Source organism: Anastrepha obliqua, unplaced genomic scaffold (assembly GCF_027943255.1).
Source record: "Anastrepha obliqua isolate idAnaObli1 unplaced genomic scaffold, idAnaObli1_1.0 ptg000158l, whole genome shotgun sequence".
In the NCBI taxonomy this organism is placed as follows: Eukaryota; Metazoa; Arthropoda; class Insecta; order Diptera; family Tephritidae; genus Anastrepha; species Anastrepha obliqua.
Window position 1 is genome coordinate 37,931 of NW_026562248.1, and position 20,558 is coordinate 58,488.

Consider the following 20,558-nt stretch of genomic DNA (forward strand, 5'->3'; position numbering starts at 1 on the left):
AACTTTCATTAAAAGTTAGGTAAGACTCTTCTCTTTCCAACAATGTACACTTCTTTGGCAATTGGTTGGAAATTGGATGTAAAACAATCACAAAATGTCAGAAAAAAGCCTTTCTGACTCGAATTTTTCTGAACATTTTTGGCGGTAAAAGTCGCATAGTTCCCTCAATTCTGCTCCGATTTCGCTGAAACTTTCATTAAAAGTTAGATGAGACTCTCCTCTTTCCAACAATGTACACTTCTTTGGCGATTGGTTGGAAATTGGATGTAAAACAATCACAAAATGTCAGAAAAAAGCCTTTCTGACTCGAATTTTTCTGAACATTTTTGGCGGTAAAAGTCGCATAGTTCCCTCAATTCTGCTCTGATTTCGCTGAAACTTTCAGTAGAAGTTAGATAAGACTCTCCTCTTTCCAACAGTGTACACTACTTTGGCGATTGGTTGGAAATTGGATGTAAAACAATCACAAAATGTCAGAAAAAAGCCTTTCTGACTCGAATTTTTCTGAACATTTTTGGCGGTAAAAGTCGCATAGTTCCCTCAATTCTGCTCCGATTTCGCTGAAACTTTCATTGAAAGTTAGATAAGACTCTCCTCTTTCCAACAATGTACACTTCTTTGGCGATTGGTTGGAAATCGGATGTAAAACAATCACAAAATGTCAGAAAAAAGCCTTTCTGACTCGAATTTTTCTGAACATTTCTGGCGGTAAAAGTCCCATAGTTCCCTCAATTCTGCTCCGATTTCGCTGAAACTTTCATTGAAAGTTAGATAAGACTCTCCTCTTTCCAACAATGTACACTTCTTTGGCGATTGGTTGGAAATTGGATGTAAAACAATCACAAAATGTCAGAAAAAAGCCTTTCTGACTCGAATTTTTCTGAACATTTTTGGCGGTAAAAGTCCCATAGTTCCCTCAATTCTGCTCCGATTTCGCTGAAACTTTCATTAAAAGTTAGATAAGACTCCCCTCTTTCCAACAATGTACACTTCTTTGGCAATTGGTTGGAAATTGGATGTAAAACAATCACAAAATGTCAGAAAAAAGCCTTTCTGACTCGAATTTTTCTGAACATTTTTGGCGGTAAAAGTCCCATAGTTCCCTCAATTCTGCTCCGATTTCGCTGAAACTTTCATTGAAGTTAGATAAGACTCTCCTCTTTCCAACAATGTACACTTCTTTGGCAATTGGTTGGAAATTGGATGTAAAACAATCACAAAATGTCAGAAAAAAGCCTTTCTGACTCGAATTTTTCTGAACATTTTTGGCGGTAAAAGTCCCATAGTTCCCTCAATTCTGCTCCGATTTCGCTGAAACTTTCATTGAAAGTTAGATAAGACTCTCCTCTTTCCAACAATGTACACTTCTTTGGCGATTGGTTGGAAATTGGATGTAAAACAATCACAAAATGTCAGAAAAAAGCCTTTCTGACTCGAATTTTTCTGAACATTTTTGGCGGTAAAAGTCCCATAGTTCCCTCAATTCTGCTCCGATTTCGCTGAAACTTTCATTAAAAGTTAGATAAGACTCGGTCGGCAAAACCCCTCCACTGAACCCTCCCCGAGGGTGCCGACTGGAAATAGGTACCACAGTTCTCATCCTGCACTCAGTTGAGAGGTAGCTAGCTAAGGTAAGACTCCACGGATAAGTGTTCGTTACTCCTTAATAGTACAGCATTTGTAAATGGAGTTTTACCATGGTGTGAGGTAAAGGGCCGGATCAAGGTGTCATGCGACCCGTGCCGAGGATCAGCCTGGCTGGGGGCCCTTTTCAAAAATAGCCCAGTCACTAACGTGAGCTTACGGATACCTGGCGCCCTCCGTAATAACTAGCCTTGCCTGTGTAGTTCGGAGCTATGCACAGGTGGACATCTCTTCTCCGACACTCGTGGGACCAACATATGAACAATTTAAACTCAAAACAACATAAGCAAACAAAAGAAACTAACAAATCAGAAGGGGCAGCAAGCTCCGAGAAGCGAGCAGCGTTCAAAACGAGCTCTCAATCTGCCACCACGATGACTGTAGTCAAACTTAGTCAGAGTGGACCGGCGGCAAGCGCTGACACTGGGACTGAGGTTAAGCCTAGCCCCAGGACATCGGCACCTCCTGCGGTGGTTATCGGAACCAGACCAATTAGTCGACGTCCTGTGGCTATGCGGAGAGCTGGTGAAGAGACTGCCACAGGTAGCACCGAGGCCAGTGCTCCTGCCGGAAAATGGCCGACAGTAAGGATCACTGATCCAACTAAAGCAGGGTACCTGGAGAGGCGTAATGCCGCCAGGATACTCAAAAGGCTGCACGATTCTCCACCAACAACGGAGGAGCTGACGAAGGAGGTAAGTGAGTCGATAGAGTGGGCGAAGAAGGTTCTTCCTAACTTCACCCTCGAAAGGCCAACCACATCGTCAGCTGCCACCAAAAGACAGAGGTCTACTGAAGAGGTTAAACCGTCAGCGAAAAGACCGAAAAATCGAGGCATAGCGCCTAATAAATCGTTTGCGGAAGTGGCCCGCAATCGCATCATCATTGGTGTCCTGGATGAGGGTGATCCCGAAGGAAGAATTCCCAGAGCCCAATGGAAATGGGTGCAGGCCGCTCTGACCAACGTAACGCTGGAAGTGCTACTAAGCAATCCAGGTCCGCCCCCATCATGTACTGATGCTGGCTGGTACCAAGGCCAGATCAAAATTATAGCCTGCGATGACGAAAGATCGGTGGAGCTATACAAGACTGCAATAGCGAAGATCGGGGAAGTCTACCCTGGAGCGAAGCTCGTGGTAGTAGACAAAAAAGACATCCCGTCTCGACCGAGGGCACGAGTTTGGGTCCCTACACCCTCTGACCCACAGCAAGTCATGCAGATAATAAGTGCATGCAACCCAGGCCTTCCTACGGGGAGCTGGAAATTTGTCAAGGCCTTTGACAATACCGTAACAGTAGACGGTGTGGTGACGAAACGTGCCACAACGCAAGTAATGCTGTTACTAACAAACGATTCTCTAGAACCTTTGGCGAAAAGCGAAGGTATGATAAATTATGGTTTTGGCAAGGTTAAGATCAGAACCTATAAAACAGATGCTGATGCCATCGACCAATTGGCCTCAGAAATTGAGGCCAATGACGCTGAGGAAGATCCTATGGAGTCCTCAAGCGATGTCGAAAGCATCGACATAGAAGGATACTGCTCGTCAGGGTCTGAGCTCACAGCTAGACTCAAGAAAATGAGTACAAGTACGACGACTGAGCTTAAAGCTGGTTTGAGTACAACATACTCAGAAAAAGAGCTCTTGAGCGACTCACAAGAAGATACAGAGAGTGTTAACCATGCGTCTTCTACAAATAAATTTACATCATAGTAAACTAGCATCGCAAGCCCTAATTGATCGCATGGCAGCAGACAACCCTGATTTTGTCCTCATTCAGGAGCCATGGATCAATGGAGGGCGCATCTGCGGGTTGAGGACACCGAAATATAAGCTGTATACAGCAGACTGTGAAGGTAAATCAAGGTCTTGTATTATGGCAAAAACAGAACTAACCACATTTATGATTTATAAATATAGCAATAAAGACACAACTACGATAAGCTGGGAGACAGATGGTAACAAGTACCGGCTATCGTCCTTCTATATGGCACACGGGGATCCAGTCCCATCGCAGCTGTTAAAAGAGCTAATACTGGACAGCGAAGCCTGCGGCAAGATACTACTTATGGGAGGCGACGCAAACGCCCATCACACTACCTGGGGTAGTTCAGATATTAACGAGCGGGGTGAGTCACTCTTTAATTTTATTATGAGTACCAAATTACTGCTCTGCAATCGCGGTAATGAGCCTACCTTTATTGTACGTAATCGTCGGGAAGTCCTTGACATTACGTTAGTCTCAGACTCAATTATAGATAGAATAGTGAATTGGAGGGTGCTTAATACACATTCATTCTCTGATCACAGATATATAGAATGCACGCTCCAAGAAGAGGTCATTCATCCTAAAGCACAAAAATTTAGGAACCATAGGAAAACAAACTGGCTAAGATATTCCCAAGAACTAGCAGAACGTTTGCCCATGGATCCTCCCTTTAACCCCTCTAGCACAGAGGCATTAGATAACATGGTCAATAGACTGACTAATTGCTGCAACCAAGCCCTGCATAAGGCTTGTCCGGCAGCCAGGTATAGAGGGAAGAATAAGCCACCCTGGTGGACACCCGAACTGAAAAAGCTACAAAAGAATTGCAGGAAACAATTCAACAGAGCCAAACTCTCCCAAAGCGAATGTGAATGGGACCTATACTATGACAAATTAAAAATATATAAGAAAGAAATAAGGAAAGCAAAAAGGTCTTCATGGAGAACTTTTTGTGGGGAGATCGAGACTACGGTGGAGGCATCTCGACTGAGGAAAATCCTAACCAAGTCTGCTCAACCCATAGGGTATCTTCAGAAGCCAGACTCCAGCTGGACAGAATCCAGCGAAGAATCACTAGACCTATTACTAAATACCCACTTCCCAGGTAACTTAGAGGAAGCGATAACCACCAATACTCCAACTTCGGATGCGGTACTAGGTACCGACATCCCCAACATTGTCACAGAAGCCAAGATAACTTGGGCTGTAGAAAATTTCCATCCATATAAAACACCGGGACCAGACGGGATAATCCCTGCGCAACTACAACAAACATTGGACAACATTATGCAATGGCTGATAACCATATTCAGAGCAGTATTACGACTAAACTACGTCCCCCTAAGATGGAGGGAAGTCAAAGTAGTTTTCATACCAAAGGCTGGTAGGAGCTCGCATACAAAGCCTAAAGACTTCAGACCTATTAGCCTTTCCTCATTCCTATTAAAGACGCTAGAGCGATTAATAGACGCCTTTATAAGGGAAAACTTGACCCCGTCGCTACTGGCGAGATCACAACACGCTTACTGTAAAGGTAGATCCACAGAGACAGCATTAAATTCACTAGTTTCAGAGATAGAGAAATCAATAGAGGACAAAGAGTATTCTCTGGTAGCCTTCCTAGACATAGAAGGCGCTTTCAACAACATCCTACCGGAGGCCATAACAAGCGCAATGACTGACTTGGGTGTCGCCGAGGGCCTTGTGAAATTTACTAAACAGTTGCTACTAGGCAGGTTAGTAATTTCGACGTTGGGCCCCTCGACGATACGCAGATCCGTCAGGAGGGGCACCCCTCAGGGCGGTGTACTTTCTCCTCTGCTGTGGATTCTGGCAATGAATCAATTGTTGAAGAATCTAGAGGAAAGGAGAATACACGTAGTGGCCTACGCAGACGATGTTGCAATATTAATAAGAGGGAAATTCCCAGATACCCTCCGCAATATAATGCAAAATGCTTTGAACGATGTAAGCCGGTGGGCTGCATCGAGTGGTCTTGGGGTAAATCCCAGCAAAACAGAACTAATTATGTTCACCAGAAAATACAGGTTACCTGTCCTAAATCCCCCTACTCTTGAGGGTATCACACTATCAATTGGGGAAGAGGCGAGCTACCTAGGACTGATATTAGATAGGAAGCTGTCGTGGAAACAAACGATTAATGATAGAGTAAAAAAAGCAGCCACAGCACTCTATACATGCAAAAGAATTGTAGGGGCAAAATGGGGCCTAACCCCAAAAATAGTACACTGGCTATATACAGCAGTGGTACGGCCTATCATGACATACGGTGCATTGGTCTGGTGGCCAATACTCGAGAAAAGAACAACAGTAAAACGCCTAGAAAGTATTCAAAGAGGTGCTAGTCTCTGCATAAGCGGGGCACTAAAGACTACACCCACGGCAGCGATGAATGTCATGCTGCATTTATTACCGATTGAGGCCTACAGCAAGCAGCTGGCGGCGAAATCGGCACTTAGGCTAAGAGAATCTTCTAACTTGGCCACTAACAGAAGGGGTCACGCTAGAATACTAGACGAATATCCCTTCCTACATCAAGCGACAGACTTTTGTAGCTCAGTAGAGTTGCACTTAAACACATCCTTCACCATAACTTTCCCAACGAGGGAAGATTGGGACAATGGGATAATAGACAATAAAAGCGGAATCAGCATCTATACAGACGGTTCCAAGCTAAATGATCAAGTAGGCGGAGGCATTTATTCTAAAGGAATGTATGCCAACACCTCATTCCGGTTACCGGATCACTGCAGTGTATTTCAAGCTGAAATTTTGGCTATCAGGGAGGGCCTGCTAGCCCTAAATAAAAGAGTCCTCACCACAAGGGATATAAACATATTTTCAGATAGCCAATCGGCCCTGAAAGCTTTAAAATCGCCCAATATTAACTCGAAGACAGTAAAAGAATGTATCGACGTTTTGACAGAACTATCACAGTACTTTGCAATAAACCTGCTCTGGGTGCCGGGTCATAGAGACATAGAAGGCAACTGCAAAGCAGACGAATTAGCGAGATTGGGGACCACGTTACCGATCCAACCAGACAAAGCGGACATTCCTATACCCTTAGCAACTTGTAAGATGCTTATAGATAAACACACTATCAGTGCTGCCAACAGGCTGTGGTCTCAGACCTTGACCTGTAGAACTAGTAAAATGACGTGGCCGGAATGGAACATGGGCCGCACAAACCGACTGTTAAAACTAAACAGGAAAAATATGAGAAATCTACTAGGGGTCCTAACAGGGCATTGTCTGATTGGCAGACATGCCAGTAGACTGGGAGCGCCCTATAACGACTACTGCAGAAGCTGTAACGATATTGAAGAAGAAGAGACTATAGAACACTTTCTATGCGGGTGCATGGCTCTGGATGGAAGAAGGTTCAATATTTTAGGAAAAAGTTCCCTGAATAACTTGGCAGAAGTAGCCAATGTAAAAATAACAAGTCTTGTTAAATATATTAAAGCCACAGGTTGGTTCAATGAGGACGATGTAGAGTGAGGAGAGGGGACAGCCCTGGTGGTATCACAATGGGCCTACAGCAGGCCTAGGTGTGTCAACCGACAACCACTATACCTACCTACCTACCTACCTAGATAAGACTCCCCTCTTTCCAACAATGTACACTTCTTTGGCAATTGGTTGGAAATTGGATGTAAAACAATCACAAAATGTCAGAAAAAAGCCTTTCTGACTCGAATTTTTCTGAACATTTTTGGCGGTAAAAGTCCCATAGTTCCCTCAATTCTGCTCCGATTTCGCTGAAGCTTTCATTAGAAGTTAGGTAAGACTCTCCTCTTTCCAACAATGTACACTTCTTTGGCAATTGGTTGGAAATTGGATGTAAAACAATCACAAAATGTCAGAAAAAAGCCTTTCTGACTCGAATTTTTCTGAACATTTTTGGCGGTAAAAGTCGCATAGTTCGCTCAATTCTGCTCCGATTTCGCTGAAACTTTCATTAAAAGTTAGATAAGACTCTCCTCTTTCCAACAATGTACACTTCTTTGGCAATTGGTTGGAAATTGGATGTAAAACAATCACAAAATGTCAGAAAAAAGCCTTTCTGACTCGAATTTTTCTGAACATTTTTGGCGGTAAAAGTCCCATAGTTCCCTCAATTCTGCTCCGATTTCGCTGAAACTTTCATTAAAAGTTAGATAAGACTCTCCTCTTTCCAACAATGTACACTTCTTTGGCAATTGGTTGGAAATTGGATGTAAAACAATCACAAAATGTCAGAAAAAAGCCTTTCTGACTCGAATTTTTCTGAACATTTTTGGCGGTAAAAGTCGCATAGTTCCCTCAATTCTGCTCTGATTTCGCTGAAACTTTGAGTAGAAGTTAGATAAGACTCTCCTCTTTCCAACAGTGTACACTTCTTTGGCGATTGGTTGGAAATTGGATGTAAAACAATCACAAAATGTCAGAAAAAAGCCTTTCTGACTCGAATTTTTCTGAACATTTTTGGCGGTAAAAGTCCCATAGTTCCCTCAATTCTGCTCCGATTTCGCTGAAACTTTCATTAAAAGTTAGATAAGACTCTCCTCTTTCCAACAATGTACACTTCTTTGGCGATTGGTTGGAAATTGGATGTAAAACAATCACAAAATGTCAGAAAAAAGCCTCATTGACTCGAATTTTTTTGAAACTTTTTTTGGCGGTAAAAGTCCCATAGTTCCCTCAATTCTGCTCCGATTTCGCTGAAACTTTCATTAAAAGTTAGATAAGGCTCTCTTCTTTCTAACAATGTACACTTCTTTGGCAATTGGTTGGAAATTGGATGTAAAACAATCACAAAATGTCAGAAAAAAGCCTTTCTGACTCGAATTTTTCTGAACATTTTTGGCGGTAAAAGTCGCATAGTTCCCTCAATTCTGCGCTCCGATTTCGCTGAAACTTTCATTAAAAGTTAGGTAGGACTCTCCTCTTTCCAACAATGTACACTTCTTTGGCAATTGGTTGGAAATTGGATGTAAAACAATCACAAAATGTCAGAAAAAAGCCTTTCTGACTCGAATTTTTCTGAACATTTTTGGCGGTAAAAGTCGCATAGTTCCCTCAATTCTGCTCCGATTTCGCTGAAACTTTCATTAAAAGTTAGATAAGACTCTCCTCTTTCCAACAATGTACACTTCTTTGGCGATTGGTTGGAAATTGGATGTAAAACAATCACAAAATGTCACATAAAAGCCTCATTGACTCGAATTTTTTTGAAACTTTTTTTGGCGGTAAAAGTCCCATAGTTCCCTCAATTCTGCTCCGATTTCGCTGAAACTTTCATTAAAAGTTAGATAAGACTCTCCTCTTTCCAACAATGTACACTTCTTTGGCAATTGGTTGGAAATTGGATGTAAAACAATCACAAAATGTCACATAAAAGCCTCATTGACTCGAATTTTTTTGAAACTTTTTTTGGCGGTAAAAGTCCCATAGTTCCCTCAATTCTGCTCCGATTTCGCTGAAACTTTCATTAAAAGTTAGGTAAGACTCTCCTCTTTCCAACTTTCCAACAATGTACACTTCTTTGGCAATTGGTTGGAAATTGGATGTAAAACAATCACAAAATGTCAGAAAAAAGCCTTTCTGACTCGAATTTTTCTGAACATTTTTGGCGGTAAAAGTCGCATAGTTCCCTCAATTCTGCTCCGATTTCGCTGAAACTTTCATTAGAAGTTAGATAAGACTCTTCTCTTTCCAACAATGTACACTTCTTTGGCAATTGGTTGGAAATTGGATGTAAAACAATCACAAAATGTCAGAAAAAAGCCTTTCTGACTCGAATTTTTCTGAACATTTTTGGCGGTAAAAGTCGCATAGTTCCCTCAATTCTGCTCTGATTTCGCTGAAACTTTCATTAAAAGTTAGATAAGACTCTCCTCTTTCCAACAGTGTACACTTCTTTGGCGATTGGTTGGAAATTGGATGTAAAACAATCACAAAATGTCAGAAAAAAGCCTTTCTGACTCGAATTTTTCTGAACATTTTTGGCGGTAAAAGTCGCATAGTTCGCTCAATTCTGCTCCGATTTCGCTGAAACTTTCATTAAAAGTTAGATAAGACTCTCCTCTTTCCAACAGTGTACACTTCTTTGGCGATTGGTTGGAAATTGGATGTAAAACAATCACAAAATATCAGAAAAAAGCCTTTCTGACTCGAATTTTTCTGAACATTTTTGGCGGTAAAAGTCCCATAGTTCCCTCAATTCTGCTCCGATTTCGCTGAAACTTTCATTAAAAGTTAGATAAGACTCCCCTCTTTCCAACAATGTACACTTCTTTGGCAATTGGTTGGAAATTGGATGTAAAACAATCACAAAATGTCAGAAAAAAGCCTTTCTGACTCGAATTTTTCTGAACATTTTTGGCGGTAAAAGTCCCATAGTTCCCTCAATTCTGCTCCGATTTCGCTGAAACTTTCATTAAAAGTTAGGTAAGACTCTCCTCTTTCCAACAATGTACACTTCTTTGGCAATTGGTTGGAAATTGGATGTAAAACAATCACAAAATGTCAGAAAAAAGCCTTTCTGACTCGAATTTTTCTGAACATTTTTGGCGGTAAAAGTCGCATAGTTCGCTCAATTCTGCTCCGATTTCGCTGAAGCTTTCATTAGAAGTTAGGTAAGACTCTCCTCTTTCCAACAATGTACACTTCTTTGGCAATTGGTTGGAAATTGGATGTAAAACAATCACAAAATGTCAGAAAAAAGCCTTTCTGACTCGAATTTTTCTGAACATTTTTGGCGGTAAAAGTCGCATAGTTCCCTCAATTCTGCTCCGATTTCGCTGAAACTTTCATTAAAAGTTAGATAAGACTCTCCTCTTTCCAACAATGTACACTTCTTTGGCGATTGGTTGGAAATTGGATGTAAAACAATCACAAAATGTCACATAAAAGCCTCATTGACTCGAATTTTTTTGAAACTTTTTTTGGCGGTAAAAGTCCCATAGTTCCCTCAATTCTGCTCCGATTTCGCTGAAACTTTCATTAAAAGTTAGATAAGACTCTCCTCTTTCCAACAGTGTACACTTCTTTGGCGATTGGTTGGAAATTGGATGTAAAACAATCACAAAATATCAGAAAAAAGCCTTTCTGACTCGAATTTTTCTGAACATTTTTGGCGGTAAAAGTCCCATAGTTCCCTCAATTCTGCTCCGATTTCGCTGAAACTTTCATTAAAAGTTAGATAAGACTCTCCTCTTTCCAACAGTGTACACTTCTTTGGCGATTGGTTGGAAATTGGATGTAAAACAATCACAAAATGTCAGAAAAAAGCCTTTCTGACTCGAATTTTTCTGAACATTTTTGGCGGTAAAAGTCCCATAGTTCCCTCAATTCTGCTCCGATTTCGCTGAAGCTTTCATTAGAAGTTAGGTAAGACTCTCCTCTTTCCAACAATGTACACTTCTTTGGCAATTGGTTGGAAATTGGATGTAAAACAATCACAAAATGTCAGAAAAAAGCCTTTCTGACTCGAATTTTTCTGAACATTTTTGGCGGTAAAAGTCGCATAGTTCGCTCAATTCTGCTCCGATTTCGCTGAAACTTTCATTAAAAGTTAGATAAGACTCTCCTCTTTCCAACAATGTACACTTCTTTGGCAATTGGTTGGAAATTGGATGTAAAACAATCACAAAATGTCAGAAAAAAGCCTTTCTGACTCGAATTTTTCTGAACATTTTTGGCGGTAAAAGTCCCATAGTTCCCTCAATTCTGCTCCGATTTCGCTGAAACTTTCATTAAAAGTTAGATAAGACTCTCCTCTTTCCAACAATGTACACTTCTTTGGCAATTGGTTGGAAATTGGATGTAAAACAATCACAAAATGTCAGAAAAAAGCCTTTCTGACTCGAATTTTTCTGAACATTTTTGGCGGTAAAAGTCGCATAGTTCCCTCAATTCTGCTCTGATTTCGCTGAAACTTTGAGTAGAAGTTAGATAAGACTCTCCTCTTTCCAACAGTGTACACTTCTTTGGCGATTGGTTGGAAATTGGATGTAAAACAATCACAAAATGTCAGAAAAAAGCCTTTCTGACTCGAATTTTTCTGAACATTTTTGGCGGTAAAAGTCCCATAGTTCCCTCAATTCTGCTCCGATTTCGCTGAAACTTTCATTAAAAGTTAGATAAGACTCTCCTCTTTCCAACAATGTACACTTCTTTGGCGATTGGTTGGAAATTGGATGTAAAACAATCACAAAATGTCAGAAAAAAGCCTCATTGACTCGAATTTTTTTGAAACTTTTTTTGGCGGTAAAAGTCCCATAGTTCCCTCAATTCTGCTCCGATTTCGCTGAAACTTTCATTAAAAGTTAGATAAGGCTCTCTTCTTTCTAACAATGTACACTTCTTTGGCAATTGGTTGGAAATTGGATGTAAAACAATCACAAAATGTCAGAAAAAAGCCTTTCTGACTCGAATTTTTCTGAACATTTTTGGCGGTAAAAGTCGCATAGTTCCCTCAATTCTGCTCCGATTTCGCTGAAACTTTCATTAAAAGTTAGATAAGACTCTCCTCTTTCCAACAATGTACACTTCTTTGGCGATTGGTTGGAAATTGGATGTAAAACAATCACAAAATGTCACATAAAAGCCTCATTGACTCGAATTTTTTTGAAACTTTTTTTGGCGGTAAAAGTCCCATAGTTCCCTCAATTCTGCTCCGATTTCGCTGAAACTTTCATTAAAAGTTAGATAAGACTCTCCTCTTTCCAACAATGTACACTTCTTTGGCAATTGGTTGGAAATTGGATGTAAAACAATCACAAAATGTCACATAAAAGCCTCATTGACTCGAATTTTTTTGAAACTTTTTTTGGCGGTAAAAGTCCCATAGTTCCCTCAATTCTGCTCCGATTTCGCTGAAACTTTCATTAAAAGTTAGGTAAGACTCTCCTCTTTCCAACTTTCCAACAATGTACACTTCTTTGGCAATTGGTTGGAAATTGGATGTAAAACAATCACAAAATGTCAGAAAAAAGCCTTTCTGACTCGAATTTTTCTGAACATTTTTGGCGGTAAAAGTCGCATAGTTCCCTCAATTCTGCTCCGATTTCGCTGAAACTTTCATTAGAAGTTAGATAAGACTCTCCTCTTTCTAACAATGTACACTTCTTTGGCGATTGGTTGGAAATTGGATGTAAAACAATCACAAAATGTCAGAAAAAAGCCTTTCTGACTCGAATTTTTCTGAACATTTTTGGCGGTAAAAGTCGCATAGTTCCCTCAATTCTGCTCTGATTTCGCTGAAACTTTCATTAAAAGTTAGATAAGACTCTCCTCTTTCCAACAGTGTACACTTCTTTGGCGATTGGTTGGAAATTGGATGTAAAACAATCACAAAATGTCAGAAAAAAGCCTTTCTGACTCGAATTTTTCTGAACATTTTTGGCGGTAAAAGTCGCATAGTTCCCTCAATTCTGCTCCGATTTCGCTGAAACTTTCATTAAAAGTTAGATAAGGCTCTCTTCTTTCTAACAGTGTGCACTTCTTTGGCAATTGGTTGGAAATTGGATGTAAAACAATCACAAAATGTCAGAAAAAAGCCTTTCTGACTCGAATTTTTCTGAACATTTTTGGCGGCAAAAGTCCCATAGTTCCCTCAATTCTGCTCCGATTTCGCTGAAACTTTCATTAAAAGTTAGATAAGACTCTCCTCTTTCCAACAATGTACACTTCTTTGGCGATTGGTTGGAAATTGGATGTAAAACAATCACAAAATGTCAGAAAAAAGCCTTTCTGACTCGAATTTTTCTGAACATTTTTGGCGGTAAAAGTCCCATAGTTCCCTCAATTCTGCTCCGATTTCGCTGAAACTTTCATCAAAAGTTAGATAAGACTCCCCTCTTTCCAACAATGTACACTTCTTTGGCAATTGGTTGGAAATTGGATGTAAAACAATCACAAAATGTCAGAAAAAAGCCTCATTGACTCGAATTTTTCTGAACATTTTTGGCGGTAAAAGTCGCATAGTTCGCTCAATTCTGCTCCGATTTCGCTGAAACTTTCATTAAAAGTTAGATAAGACTCTCCTCTTTCCAACAATGTACACTTCTTTGGCAATTGGTTGGAAATTGGATGTAAAACAATCACAAAATGTCAGAAAAAAGCCTTTCTGACTCGAATTTTTCTGAACATTTTTGGCGGTAAAAGTCCCATAGTTCCCTCAATTCTGCTCCGATTTCGCTGAAACTTTCATTAAAAGTTAGATAAGACTCTCCTCTTTCCAACAATGTACACTTCTTTGGCGATTGGTTGGAAATTGGATGTAAAACAATCACAAAATGTCAGAAAAAAGCCTTTCTGACTCGAATTTTTCTGAACATTTTTGGCGGTAAAAGTCCCATAGTTCCCTCAATTCTGCTCCGATTTCGCTGAAACTTTCATCAAAAGTTAGATAAGACTCCCCTCTTTCCAACAATGTACACTTCTTTGGCAATTGGTTGGAAATTGGATGTAAAACAATCACAAAATGTCAGAAAAAAGCCTCATTGACTCGAATTTTTCTGAACATTTTTGGCGGTAAAAGTCGCATAGTTCGCTCAATTCTGCTCCGATTTCGCTGAAACTTTCATTAAAAGTTAGATAAGACTCTCCTCTTTCCAACAATGTACACTTCTTTGGCAATTGGTTGGAAATTGGATGTAAAACAATCACAAAATGTCAGAAAAAAGCCTTTCTGACTCGAATTTTTCTGAACATTTTTGGCGGTAAAAGTCCCATAGTTCCCTCAATTCTGCTCCGATTTCGCTGAAACTTTCATTAAAAGTTAGATAAGACTCTCCTCTTTCCAACAATGTACACTTCTTTGGCGATTGGTTGGAAATTGGATGTAAAACAATCACAAAATGTCAGAAAAAAGCCTTTCTGACTCGAATTTTTCTGAACATTTTTGGCGGTAAAAGTCGCATAGTTCCCTCAATTCTGCTCCGATTTCGCTGAAACTTTCATTAAAAGTTAGATAAGGCTCTCTTCTTTCTAACAGTGTGCACTTCTTTGGCAATTGGTTGGAAATTGGATGTAAAACAATCACAAAATGTCAGAAAAAAGCCTTTCTGACTCGAATTTTTCTGAACATTTTTGGCGGCAAAAGTCCCATAGTTCCCTCAATTCTGCTCCGATTTCGCTGAAACTTTCATTAAAAGTTAGATAAGACTCTCCTCTTTCCAACAATGTACACTTCTTTGGCGATTGGTTGGAAATTGGATGTAAAACAATCACAAAATGTCAGAAAAAAGCCTTTCTGACTCGAATTTTTCTGAACATTTTTGGCGGTAAAAGTCCCATAGTTCCCTCAATTCTGCTCCGATTTCGCTGAAACTTTCATCAAAAGTTAGATAAGACTCCCCTCTTTCCAACAATGTACACTTCTTTGGCAATTGGTTGGAAATTGGATGTAAAACAATCACAAAATGTCAGAAAAAAGCCTCATTGACTCGAATTTTTCTGAACATTTTTGGCGGTAAAAGTCGCATAGTTCGCTCAATTCTGCTCCGATTTCGCTGAAACTTTCATTAAAAGTTAGATAAGACTCTCCTCTTTCCAACAATGTACACTTCTTTGGCAATTGGTTGGAAATTGGATGTAAAACAATCACAAAATGTCAGAAAAAAGCCTTTCTGACTCGAATTTTTCTGAACATTTTTGGCGGTAAAAGTCCCATAGTTCCCTCAATTCTGCTCCGATTTCGCTGAAACTTTCATTAAAAGTTAGATAAGACTCTCCTCTTTCCAACAATGTACACTTCTTTGGCGATTGGTTGGAAATTGGATGTAAAACAATCACAAAATGTCAGAAAAAAGCCTTTCTGACTCGAATTTTTCTGAACATTTTTGGCGGTAAAAGTCCCATAGTTCCCTCAATTCTGCTCCGATTTCGCTGAAACTTTCATCAAAAGTTAGATAAGACTCCCCTCTTTCCAACAATGTACACTTCTTTGGCAATTGGTTGGAAATTGGATGTAAAACAATCACAAAATGTCAGAAAAAAGCCTCATTGACTCGAATTTTTCTGAACATTTTTGGCGGTAAAAGTCGCATAGTTCGCTCAATTCTGCTCCGATTTCGCTGAAACTTTCATTAAAAGTTAGATAAGACTCTCCTCTTTCCAACAATGTACACTTCTTTGGCAATTGGTTGGAAATTGGATGTAAAACAATCACAAAATGTCAGAAAAAAGCCTTTCTGACTCGAATTTTTCTGAACATTTTTGGCGGTAAAAGTCCCATAGTTCCCTCAATTCTGCTCCGATTTCGCTGAAACTTTCATTAAAAGTTAGATAAGACTCTCCTCTTTCCAACAATGTACACTTCTTTGGCGATTGGTTGGAAATTGGATGTAAAACAATCACAAAATGTCAGAAAAAAGCCTTTCTGACTCGAATTTTTCTGAACATTTTTGGCGGTAAAAGTCCCATAGTTCCCTCAATTCTGCTCCGATTTCGCTGAAACTTTCATTAAAAGTTAGATAAGACTCCCCTCTTTCCAACAATGTACACTTCTTTGGCTATTGGTTGGAAATTGGATGTAAAACAATCACAAAATGTCAGAAAAAAGCCTTTCTGACTCGAATTTTTCTGAACATTTTTGGCGGTAAAAGTCGCATAGTTCGCTCAATTCTGCTCCGATTTCGCTGAAACTTTCATTAGAAGTTAGATAAGACTCTCCTCTTTCCAACAATGTACACTTCTTTGGCGATTGGTTGGAAATTGGATGTAAAACAATCACAAAATGTCACATAAAAGCCTCATTGACTCGAATTTTTTTGAAACTTTTTTTGGCGGTAAAAGTCCCATAGTTCCCTCAATTCTGCTCCGATTTCGCTGAAACTTTCATTAAAAGTTAGATAAGACTCTCCTCTTTCCAACAATGTACACTTCTTTGGCGATTGGTTGGAAATTGGATGTAAAACAATCACAAAATGTCAGAAAAAAGCCTTTCTGACTCGAATTTTTCTGAACATTTTTGGCGGTAAAAGTCGCATAGTTCCCTCAATTCTGCTCCGATTTCGCTGAGACTTTCATTAAAAGTTAGATAAGACTCTCCTCTTTCCAACAATGTACACTTCTTTGGCGATTGGTTGGAAATTGGATGTAAAACAATCACAAAATGTCAGAAAAAAGCCTTTCTGACTCGAATTTTTCTGAACATTTTTGGCGGTAAAAGTCGCATAGTTCGCTCAATTCTGCTCCGATTTCGCTGAAACTTTCATTAGAAGTTAGATAAGACTCTCCTCTTTCCAACAATGTACACTTCTTTGGCGATTGGTTGGAAATTGGATGTAAAACAATCACAAAATGTCACATAAAAGCCTCATTGACTCGAATTTTTTTGAAACTTTTTTTGGCGGTAAAAGTCCCATAGTTCCCTCAATTCTGCTCCGATTTCGCTGAAACTTTCATTAAAAGTTAGATAAGGCTCTCTTCTTTCTAACAGTGTGCACTTCTTTGGCAATTGGTTGGAAATTGGATGTAAAACAATCACAAAATGTCAGAAAAAAGCCTTTCTGACTCGAATTTTTCTGAACATTTTTGGCGGCAAAAGTCCCATAGTTCCCTCAATTCTGCTCCGATTTCGCTGAAACTTTCATTAAAAGTTAGATAAGACTCTCCTCTTTCCAACAATGTACACTTCTTTGGCGATTGGTTGGAAATTGGATGTAAAACAATCACAAAATGTCAGAAAAAAGCCTTTCTGACTCGAATTTTTCTGAACATTTTTGGCGGTAAAAGTCCCATAGTTCCCTCAATTCTGCTCCGATTTCGCTGAAACTTTCATTAAAAGTTAGATAAGACTCCCCTCTTTCCAACAATGTACACTTCTTTGGCAATTGGTTGGAAATTGGATGTAAAACAATCACAAAATGTCAGAAAAAAGCCTTTCTGACTCGAATTTTTCTGAACATTTTTGGCGGTAAAAGTCCCATAGTTCGCTCAATTCTGCTCCGATTTCGCTGAAACTTTCATTAAAAGTTAGATAAGACTCTCCTCTTTCCAACAATGTACACTTCTTTGGCAATTGGTTGGAAATTGGATGTAAAACAATCACAAAATGTCAGAAAAAAGCCTTTCTGACTCGAATTTTTCTGAACATTTTTGGCGGTAAAAGTCCCATAGTTCCCTCAATTCTGCTCCGATTTCGCTGAAACTTTCATTAAGAGTTAGATAAGACTCTCCTCTTTCCAACAATGTACACTTCTTTGGCAATTGGTTGGAAATTGGATGTAAAACAATCACAAAATTTCACATAAAAGCCTCATTGACTCGAATTTTTTGAAACTTTTTTTGGCGGTAAAAGTCCCATAGTTCCCTCAATTCTGCTCCGATTTCGCTGAAACTTTCATTAAAAGTTAGGTAAGACTCTCCTCTTTCCAACAATGTACACTTCTTTGGCAATTGGTTGGAAATTGGATGTAAAACAATCACAAAATGTCAGAAAAAAGCCTTTCTGACTCGAATTTTTCTGAACATTTTTGGCGGTAAAAGTCGCATAGTTCCCTCAATTCTGCTCCGATTTCGCTGAAACTTTCATTAGAAGTTAGATAAGACTCTCCTCTTTCTAACAATGTACACTTCTTTGGCGATTGGTTGGAAATTGGATGTAAAACAATCACAAAATGTCAGAAAAAAGCCTTTCTGACTCGAATTTTTCTGAACATTTTTGGCGGTAAAAGTCGCATAGTTCCCTCAATTCTGCTCTGATTTCGCTGAAACTTTCATTAAAAGTTAGATAAGACTCTCCTCTTTCCAACAGTGTACACTTCTTTGGCGATTGGTTGGAAATTGGATGTAAAACAATCACAAAATGTCAGAAAAAAGCCTTTCTGACTCGAATTTTTCTGAACATTTTTGGCGGTAAAAGTCGCATAGTTCCCTCAATTCTGCTCCGATTTCGCTGAAACTTTCATTAAAAGTTAGATAAGGCTCTCTTCTTTCTAACAGTGTGCACTTCTTTGGCAATTGGTTGGAAATTGGATGTAAAACAATCACAAAATGTCAGAAAAAAGCCTTTCTGACTCGAATTTTTCTGAACATTTTTGGCGGCAAAAGTCCCATAGTTCCCTCAATTCTGCTCCGATTTCGCTGAAACTTTCATTAAAAGTTAGATAAGACTCTCCTCTTTCCAACAATGTACACTTCTTTGGCGATTGGTTGGAAATTGGATGTAAAACAATCACAAAATGTCAGAAAAAAGCCTTTCTGACTCGAATTTTTCTGAACATTTTTGGCGGTAAAAGTCCCATAGTTCCCTCAATTCTGCTCCGATTTCGCTGAAACTTTCATCAAAAGTTAGATAAGACTCCCCTCTTTCCAACAATGTACACTTCTTTGGCAATTGGTTGGAAATTGGATGTAAAACAATCACAAAATATCACATAAAAGCCTCATTGACTCGAATTTTTTTGAAACTTTTTTTGGCGGTAAAAGTCCCATAGTTCGCTCAATTCTGCTCCGATTTCGCTGAAACTTTCATTAAAAGTTAGATAAGACTCTCCTCTTTCCAACAATGTACACTTCTTTGGCAATTGGTTGGAAATTGGATGTAAAACAATCACAAAATGTCAGAAAAAAGCCTTTCTGACTCGAATTTTTCTGAACATTTTTGGCGGTAAAAGTCCCATAGTTCCCTCAATTCTGCTCCGATTTCGCTGAAACTTTCATTAAAAGTTAGATAAGACTCTCCTCTTTCCAACAATGTACACTTCTTTGGCGATTGGTTGGAAATTGGATGTAAAACAATCACAAAATGTCAGAAAAAAGCCTTTCTGACTCGAATTTTTCTGAACATTTTTGGCGGTAAAAGTCCCATAGTTCCCTCAATTCTGCTCCGATTTCGCTGAAACTTTCATTAAAAGTTAGATAAGACTCCCCTCTTTCCAACAATGTACACTTCTTTGGCTATTGGTTGGAAATTGGATGTAAAACAATCACAAAATGTCAGAAAAAAGCCTTTCTGACTCGAATTTTTCTGAACATTTTTGGCGGTAAAAGTCGCATAGTTCGCTCAATTCTGCTCCGATTTCGCTGAAACTTTCATTAGAAGTTAGATAAGACTCTCCTCTTTCCAACAATGTACACTTCTTTGGCGATTGGTTGGAAATTGGATGTAAAACAATCACAAAATGTCACATAAAAGCCTCATTGACTCGAATTTTTTTGAAACTTTTTTTGGCGGTAAAAGTCCCATAGTTCCCTCAATTCTGCTCCGATTTCGCTGAAACTTTCATTAAAAGTTAGATAAGACTCTCCTCTTTCCAACAATGTACACTTCTTTGGCGATTGGTTGGAAATTGGATGTAAAACAATCACAAAATGTCAGAAAAAAGCCTTTCTGACTCGAATTTTTCTGAACATTTTTGGCGGTAAAAGTCGCATAGTTCCCTCAATTCTGCTCCGATTTCGCTGAGACTTTCATTAAAAGTTAGATAAGACTCTCCTCTTTCCAACAATGTACACTTCTTTGGCGATTGGTTGGAAATTGGATGTAAAACAATCACAAAATGTCAGAAAAAAGCCTTTCTGACTCGAATTTTTCTGAACATTTTTGGCGGTAAAAGTCGCATAGTTCGCTCAATTCTGCTCCGATTTCGCTGAAACTTTCATTAGAAGTTAGATAAGACTCTCCTCTTTCCAACAATGTACACTTCTTTGGCGATTGGTTGGAAATTGGATGTAAAACAATCACAAAATGTCACATAAAAGCCTCATTGACTCGAATTTTTTTGAAACTTTTTTTGGCGGTAAAAGTCCCATAGTTCCCTCAATTCTGCTCCGATTTCGCTGAAACTTTCATTAAAAGTTAGATAAGGCTCTCTTCTTTCTAACAGTGTGCACTTCTTTGGCAATTGGTTGGAAATTGGATGTAAAACAATCACAAAATGTCAGAAAAAAGCCTTTCTGACTCGAATTTTTCTGAACATTTTTGGCGGCAAAAGTCCCATAGTTCCCTCAATTCTGCTCCGATTTCGCTGAAACTTTCATTAAAAGTTAGATAAGACTCTCCTCTTTCCAACAATGTACACTTCTTTGGCGATTGGTTGGAAATTGGATGTAAAACAATCACAAAATGTCAGAAAAAAGCCTTTCTGACTCGAATTTTTCTGAACATTTTTGGCGGTAAAAGT

The 20,558-nt window shown here is 39.2% G+C and overlaps 1 protein-coding gene across 1 annotated transcript; it reads left to right on the forward strand.

The window, feature by feature from the left end:
- Window positions 1–2,018: 2,018 nt before the first annotated feature.
- On the forward strand, window positions 2,019–3,359 carry LOC129252194 (uncharacterized). The gene has a single exon (XM_054890909.1). It carries the CDS (start codon window positions 2,019–2,021, stop codon window positions 3,357–3,359), a length of 1,341 nt encoding a protein of 446 aa, XP_054746884.1.
- Window positions 3,360–20,558: the final 17,199 nt, after the last annotated feature.